The 8,646-nt window shown below is 43.2% G+C and overlaps 1 protein-coding gene across 1 annotated transcript in view; it reads left to right on the top strand.

Moving 5' to 3' along the window:
• Positions 1-3,413: 3,413 nt before the first annotated feature.
• Pigu (phosphatidylinositol glycan anchor biosynthesis class U) overlaps positions 3,414-8,646 on the top strand; it is an 80,328-nt gene continuing 75,095 nt past the window's right edge. Inside the window, exon 1 of the mRNA XM_021181322.1 lies at positions 3,414-3,697. Within this exon, the coding sequence (XP_021036981.1) occupies positions 3,445-3,697 (253 nt within the window). The 5' untranslated portion in view covers positions 3,414-3,444. The remainder of the gene's footprint in view (positions 3,698-8,646) is intronic.

Raw genomic sequence — 8,646 nt, 5'->3', positions numbered from 1 at the left:
CCTGACTTCCTTTGGTGATGAACAGCAGCATGGAAGTGTAAGCCCAATAAACCCTTTCCTCCCCAACTTGCTTCTTGGTCATGATGTTTGTGCAGGAATAGAGACCCTGACTAAGACACTCTGTCACAGGTGCTGTCTCATGAGTGAACAGACATTCGTTCTCATCTCACCAGGGAGTTAATGCCAGAGTCCAGCTTATTCCTTGTCTTGTTGCCTGTGTATTTGGTGCTATAGAAAAAAACACAGATGCTTTACCAGGCATCAGAAGACTTACTCTTGTTTTCGTCTGAGTCTTAGATCTTGTAAGCCTTTTTAAAAGGATACTGAGAGATACGTGATTTGGAACTATTAGTTTTGCTCTTACTTCCATTCATAACGGCTGGTCATATTTCTCTCCGGAGACAGTTCTCCCTATAAGAACTTTTAAGTTGTCTATTAACATGATGTAGGTAGGACTCGTAGAGCTGCCTCAGCAGTTAAGAACTCTGGTTGGATTCCCAGTATCCACTTGGTGACTCACAATGGTGACCCACGCAGAACTCCATTTCCAGGGGATCCATGTTCTGGCCTCTGTGGACACTTCTAGCATGTGGTGCACATACACACATGCAGGCAAAACACCCATTTGTGTAAAAAAATATATTAAAAATATTTTTACCAAGAGGGTGTAACTAACACAGCAGGTGTCTGATGTGTGTCAGGCACTGGATATGCGCTAAGTATCTCACTGTGCCCAGTCTTTGCAGACTTTGTATAGAGTTGGTGCTGCCTCACCTTCCACTTTCCATAAAGGCATGTACCATACCATGTACCATGCATGTACCAACATTATAATTCTAGGAAGAGAAACGAACAGACCAAAGACGCTTGTGTTATGAGTATGTCATCAGGCTTGGATCCAAAGACCTGTGTCCTTCTCTATTCTTTTATGATCTCGTTACCTTTTGCTTCTTAGATATGATCCTTGGAGCTGATTCTTACATGCTCCGAACATCGTGATCCCCCTGCTGTCATTGTTCATGACTTGTTCTCTAACACCCAAATGGGCTTGGGCACATAGTGATCCTTTAAAAATGTGCACCTGAATAATGAGTTAGGTAATACCGTGCATGTGGTTAGCGTGCACCAGGGCCTTGGGTTTCATCCCTAGCATCAAATGAAATACCCCCATCCCTCAAAAACTCCACAAAATGAAAATATCTGATATCACTCTGTTTAAAACTCTCCAGTGGCACCTGGGTGTAGTGGGGCATGCTTCTGATCCCAGAAAAAAGGCAGAGGCAGGACTTCCTTGGACCTCCATATCCTACCTCTGCCACCAAAAATAAAAATATCTTTAAAAAAAGAAAAAAAAAAAAAAGGATTGCTGGGGCTGGAGAGATGGCTCAGTAGTTAAGAACACTGGCAGCCGGGCGTGGTGGTGCACGCCTTTAATCCCAGCACTCGGGAGGCAGAGGCAGGCGGATTTCTGAGTTCGAGGCCAGCCTGGTCTACAAAGTGAGTGCCAGGACAGCCAGGGCTACACAGAGAAACCCTGTCTCGAAAAACAAAAAACAAACAAAAAAACCCAAAAAACAAAAAACAAAACAAAAAAAGAGAACACTGGCTACTCTTCCAGAAGTGCTGAGTTCAAGTCCCCGCAACCACATGGTGGCTCACAACCATCTGTAACAGAATGTGATGCCCTCTTCTGGTGTGCATGAAAACAGCACTCATATACATAAAATAAATAAATCTTAAAAAAAAAAAACAAACAACAAACACTTGAAATCACATAGAGATTGCTAGGTCAGCCAGGGGGTAAATGACAAGACCCTATCTCAAAACACAGGAATACGAACAAAAAAGGCCAGGTGTGGTGGCACAAGCCGGCCATCTCAATGCTGGGAAGGCAGAGAGAGATAGGAGGATCAGGCTTTCAAGGACATCTTCAGATACACAGTGAATTCAAGGTTTGTCTGAGCTATAATAAAGTCCCAGTGTCTAAAAACCAAAATAACTCAAAATGAAAATAAAAATTTCCAATGACACATAGTTTGGATAATCCCCAAATTGTTAACTACAGTCGCTTGCCCCTGCCTGCCTCTCATGTGCATCTCCTTCCACAAGAGATGTTCTTCTCTTCCTTGGCCCACACTCGGTTTTTTGCTGATCCTCTTGTCCTTTTGGTTGTGAGCCTAGCCTTTGAGGGCTGAGCTTTCTCTCCAGCAGTCTTTCCTGATTCTCATTTATATTTGTTGTTTCCTGATTCCGAGTCCATCCCCTCTGCTTGGAAACCATGAGAAGGCATCCTGCCGTTCTCACCTAAAATGACACCCTGTCCTGTCACCAGCATTCCTCCCTTCCCCATGGATATTCTCAATCATGCATTTTATTTTATTTTTCTAAAAATACAGTTTTTCCTTTTTAACTGGGGTACAGTATGATAACCCAGTACAGTATACAAGTATAGTCATCATAGGGTAACTGACATATGACTTCAAACGTTACTGTGCTAGGAAAAATCAAAAACCTCTACTCCCCATTTTGAAGTATTCAATACTTTTTGTTAACCATGGTCATACAATCGCTGCACTGTTCCATTTTCTTCAAGGATATAAAAATTTCTTGCATAGTTAATTATTATAGCTAATTTTTAAGCACCCATGTAGCGCTTTTCATACATAAATGACTGTTGGCGCTTATCAACGGGCTCTCCAAACCCCTGACTTGTTATGTTTGCTTATCTCTGAGCTGTTCACACTCCCACCTGGAGGAATTTCAAGCTACCAACCTGAACTGAGAAAAGCAAAAGTGCATCCTTACACAGCATTTGCCGCAGTACTTGTCCTGGTTATTATTCTCAACTTCACACAATCTAAGGTCATTTGGGAAGAGGAAACCTCAGTTGAAAAATTGCCTCCATCAGATTGGTCTGTGAGAAATTGTCTTGATTTTGAAAAATTGATTAATGTGAGAGGGCCCAGTTCACTGTTGTTGGAGGAGGAAGCATCCCTGGGCAGGTGTGCCGGTGTTGTGCACGAAAGCTGTTTGAGCATGAGCAGAAGAGAAAGTCTATAAAAGCAGGGTTCTTCCGCGGTTTTAGCCTCAAGCTCCTTCCTTGAGTTCCTGCTCTGACTTCCCTCGGTTAAATAACTTGCTGAAGGTCGCAAAGCTAATAATTAACCACTCCAAAGTGTTTCCTCACCACACAATATAGTGCCTTGAGGATGGTTGGCGCCCAGTAAATACGGGTGTCGCACTTTTTAAAAATATAAAGGTAAACATTTTAACATTAAAATATTCACACGAGTGAAATTATTACTTTAAATTTTGCTCACGATCTCAGTAAAATAGGTACAATATTTTTTCACTTCTCTTGCTTGACCAGAGGCGTAGTCCAAACCTTTGCAAAAAGTTTGCCACATCCCACTTTCCGTCCTCTCGCCGCAGGGCTTTCTGGGAATGGTAGTCCTAAAGTCTGTGTGCTCCAGCAGCAGCCACGGCACTCGCTCCACGGAGGTACTACAGTGTGGCGCGCAAGTCTTGAGGCTCTTCCGCATTGCCTGCGCGCCCGCCTCAGTTATCATGGCGGCTCCCTTGGCCCTGGTGCTTGTGGTGGCCGTGACCGTGAGGGCGGCCTTGTTTCGCTCCAGTTTGGCCGAGTTCATTTCCGAGAGGGTGGAGGTGGTGTCCCCACTGAGCTCTTGGAAGAGAGGTGAGGCCACTGACTAGAGTAGGGCGGTCGGCGCTCTGCCAGCCTGTGAATTGAATTGGAGGTGGAGGTGGACACAAGCTCGCGGTTCTGTGGAGACTGACCCGCGTCTGGGGGTTCTCTGCGAGCTGAGGGCGGAGCTTTGGTGTGGAGGATGGGGTGTGGAGGAGATGTGGAGTGTGAGCCCCACTACCCTACGGATGGGTATCCGAGGGGGCGTGTCCCAGTATCCCGAGTCAGGCGGCGGGATCCGCGGAAGGATGGATATTCGAGGGTGATGTGTGCATTGGGACTTGTGAAGTATTAGCTTTTGACAGTGAGATTGCTGGGGGTGTTCCACCGAGTAGCAGATAGCCGAGCCGGTGACCGGGACCAAGGTAACCAGTGCCTTTGTAAGAAAGGTAGTTGTGTACTTAAGTCACCTATGCCCAATCTAGGATTCGTCGTGAAGTTTTTCTTAGTTTGCTTTTTAAATATATGTATGTATGTATGTATGTATGTATGTATATCAAACCCTATTGAATACTATCGCCTCCAACAAGACACAGGTTGGGCTGAAGGAGCCACAGGATAGTAGAGGAGACGAACAAGTTTCTATAGTCACTTCCTTAGTGTCTGACCCTGAGTAAACTGCCTTCCCTTTTCCAGAATGAATGAATGAAGGACCAGGTTTGGGAAAAGATTAGAAAAAAGAGGAGTTTAAGGTTGCAAAGGATCAAGAAATACCCGAGGTTGTGAAATATTCAGAGCAGAAAAAGATGTGGGTTAGGTTGGGGCTACAGTTTGATTTAATTTCTTTTAGTCATTATTACTTGTGTGTGTGTGGGCGGGGGTTGTGTGTGCTTGTGGTGTGTGTTCAGAAGCCAAAGGAGGATGTCTGGTGTCCTTCTGTATTACTCTACCCTTTATTTCCTAAGACGGGGTCTACTTGAACTTGAAGCTATTTCAATTGGGCTGTATGCCCCCACCCCCGGGGGTTTCTGCCGGTCTCCACCCCTACAATCCTCCCACTGCTGGAGTTACAGGCATCTCTGGCTATGGTTGTTGTGGGTTTTTTGACAGGGGTGCTGGGGATTTAGATTCAGATCTTCTTATTTGCACCCTGAGTGCTCTTATCCACTGAACCATCTGTCTAGATCAAGGTTAAGTCTTTAAACAAAACAGAACCTACATACATATATACATACATACACATGGATAGCCAGCGCCTAGCTCAAACACATCAGCATCCTAGAAGTCTACTTTGTGTAGCCTTACACTTTGCTTATTATTTGATTTTGAAACAGGATCTTTTCTTTAGCCCAGCATGTACTCAGGTTCATGGTGATCAGCCTTTCAAAGGCTGGGATTGTAGGTGTGAGCCACCACATCTAACTTTAGCCTCAAACTTTAATGCCTATGTTCTCATATCACTTGCTGTCATCAACTAATTTTTAAATATTTATTTATTTACTGTGTATGGATGCGTGTGCAGTCACATGTGCTTGTGTGGAGGCTGGAGAACACTTGTGGGAGGTGGTTGTCTTTTATGGTGTGATTTCACTGGAGTAAGGTTTCTAAAATTTCTTAGTGTATGTCAAGGAGTATAGTAAGCTTTTAAAATTTGTTTCTCCTCACTTAACCCTCACAGTGATTCTTTGTGGTAGGTGGTAGTATGCCCCCCATTTTACAGATTGCAAACATGGGGCTAAGGGAAGAATTTGTGCAGGTTTCGTGTTGGTGAGTAGTAGTGGTGATAATTGTGTGAGGTGCTAGAACTTGGGAGTTGGTATCTTTGTGTATAATTTGTTATTGAAATGAATTGAAGCTACTTAGTTCCTACTCTTTTCAGGATACCAGAGCACAGAGAGCTCCACCAGGTCCTTCTTTCTCTACACTCTTAGAGCCTAGACATACCTGTAGTAAGACTTTCTCAGAACTGGGCACAGTGGCCCACGTCTGTAATCTCAGCACCTGGGCAGTAAGACTGTGAGTTTGAAACCAGCTTAAGTTCCTTATAGAATTCAAGGCCAACAGAGTGAGACTCTCTTAAAAACAAAAACCAAGGGAGCTGGAGAGGTGGCTTAGCAGTTAAGAGCACTGACTGCTTTACCAGAGGATCCAGGTTCAATTCCCAGCACCCACATAGCATCTCATGTCTGTAACTCTAGTTCCAGGGGATCTGATATTCTCACACAACCGTACATGCAGGTAAAGCATTGATGTCCACAAAATAAAAATAAATATATCTTTAAAACAGCAATAACAACAAAAAACGCCAGTAATTTCTCATCTTATAAATTTTGTTTATCTCTGGTCTTTCTACAGAAGTATGAGCTTCTTCGTCTTCTTTTTTAAAAAGATTTATTTATTTATTTTATATATATGAGGACACTGTAGCTGTACAGATGGTTGTGAGCCTTCATATGGTTGTTGGGAATTGAATTTTTAGGATCTCTGCTCGCTCTGGCTCCGCCTGCTCAGTCCCTGTTTTCTCTGGCCCAAAGATTTTATTTATTATTATAAATAGGTATAACAAAACACTGTAGCTATCTTTAGACACACCAGAAAAGGGCATCAGATCTCATTATAGGTGGTTGTGAGCCACCTTGTGGTTGCTGGGATTTGAANTCAGGACCTTCGGAAGAGCAGTCAGCTCTTATCCACTGAGCCATCTCTCCACTCAGTAGTAGTTTCAGAAGGACTGTTATTTGTGCCTAAATTCCTTGGTGCCAGGGATACAACAGGTGTGTAGTTAGTTACTATTGAATGTGATGGAAGGAATATGGGACGCATAAACTCTGTTATCTACAGAGTAGATGGATAGAAGAACTTAAAGATGAGGCAACACTGTATGATTTCTAGAGTAGTAGGAAGGATTTGAGTCTTTCTCTGGCCCTTTCGTTTACTTCTTTGTGACTTCTCATCTGTGAGACGGGACGCTAAGTGAGAAAGACTCTGAAAGCACAATAAACCAAAATACCAGCTCCAAAGTCATGCGTTTAGGAACTAGAACAGTGTGACAGTGGCTGAGCTGACTAGGTGACCATGAGAGAATAGGGCAGGAAGTGTGTGGTATGTAATAGTATGACATTCTGAGGTTCAGATTGCTGTAGTTTAGGGTCAGCATCTAGGCTACAGAGAATTGGTAGTTATACAGCATGTGGCTCTTGTTAACAAAGGATAGTTACTAGTTTCATTTTAAAGAGAGGGTACAATATCTGTCACTTGTATTTACAGTTCTTTAACTGGAATAGATGAAAAAGCAGGTAATTGTGCCAGGCATGGTGTCTTGTAGTTGTTTTTTGTTTTTTTGTTGTTGTTCTTCTTCAAGACAGAGTTTCTCTGTGTAGTCTTGGCTGTCTTGGAACTCAATCAGTAGCCCATGCTGGCCTCAGACTAAGAGATCTGCCAGCCTCTGCTTCCCACGTGCTAGAATTAAAGGTGTGCTCTACCACTACCCAGTGTGTCTTATAGGAATCCCAGCATTTAGGGGCTGAGATAGGAGATTCATTAGGAGGTAGAGGCAAGAGTGGGCTACATAGCGAGTTCCAGACCAGCACAGGCTACAGAGTAAGACCTTGTCTCAAAACCAATCAGGTGGTTGTATTAAAAACTTAATGTGAGGCATTTAAAAACAGTGAAGTAGGATCCATTCTGGTTTTACATGACATTTTGAGATTTTTGAGTCACCAGCTCTTTGGATAAAGGTCCTGCATCCTCATAGACTTTGATATTCTATAGGATGGGCTTATTTACTTACTTAGACATTGTGTGCCCACAATGTGTGTGCACACAATGTGTGTGTGTGTGTGTGTGTGTGTAGACCCACATTCTTCCTGATTGTGCTCCACCTTATTTTTTGAGAAAGGATGCTTTTTGGTGGTAAGATACAAAAGTAACTTGAGGAGGAAAGAGTTTCTTTGGTTTACAGGTCACTTCATCAGGGAAAGCTGAGGTAGGGAGTAACCTGAAGCAGAAACTAAAGCAGAGACCTTAGAAGAGAGCTGCTTCCTAACTTGCTTCTCCTGGCTTGTTCTGTTACCTTTCCTGTACAGCTCAGGCCTGCAGTGGTCTAGGCCATCCGGCATCAATTAGCAATTTAGAAAATACCCCTACAGTCATGCCCACAGATGAGTCTGGTGGAGGCAGGTTCTCACCTGAGATTCCCTCTTCCTCTAGGTCTGGATATGTTGTTCAGTGATAGATTACTTGCCAATGATTATGGAAGCCTGAGTTTTACCCCAACACAACAACAACAACAAAAACCCAAAAACAACCACCAACCAAACTCATCTCCTCGGGGAAGGAAGAAATATTACAACTAGGTGTCATGTTCCACTTGTGGAGGCCTAGATAAAGTGTTGCAAGTTTAAGATTTTCCTGGGCTCTGAAACAAGATCTAAAAAAAGGAAAGGAAAGACAGAAAGAGAAGTGTATTCAGTGCTGCTCCTCTGGTGTGCTTTACGAGTGTTATTTCAAAAAGAAATACATGAAAAAGAAAAGCTTAAAGCTTATGAGTTCTTTGGGTTTTTAATTTAATTTTGTCATTTAAAATATTTAATTGTTGTTGTTTGATTAAAACAAAGTCTTTGGGGGCTAGAGAGATGGCTCGGTGATTAAGAGCACTTACTGTTTTTCCAGAGGTCCTGAGTTCAATTCCCAGCAACCACATGGTGGCTCACAGCCATCTGCAATGGGATCTGATGCCTTCTTCTGATGTGTTTGAAGACAGCTACAGTGTACTCACATACATAAAATAAATAGAATCTTTATAAAACAAAACAAAACAAAAACAAAGTCTTTATAGCCTAGGCTGACCTCCAACTAGTTATGAGGCCAAGAATGACCTCGGCCTGATTTTCCTGCCTCTAGGGTTACAAGAGTATGCTACCACACGCAAGGTAGCAGGGTCTCGTTCTCTCTCTCCCCCTCTCTCCCTCTCTCTCTCCTCTCTCCCTCTCTCTCCCTCT

The sequence above is a fragment of the Mus caroli genome, chromosome 2, assembly GCF_900094665.2.
Source record: "Mus caroli chromosome 2, CAROLI_EIJ_v1.1, whole genome shotgun sequence".
Lineage (NCBI taxonomy): Eukaryota > Metazoa > Chordata > Mammalia > Rodentia > Muridae > Mus > Mus caroli.
Note: the sequence above shows the minus strand (reverse complement) of the source record. Positions and strands in the feature narration are given on the sequence as shown.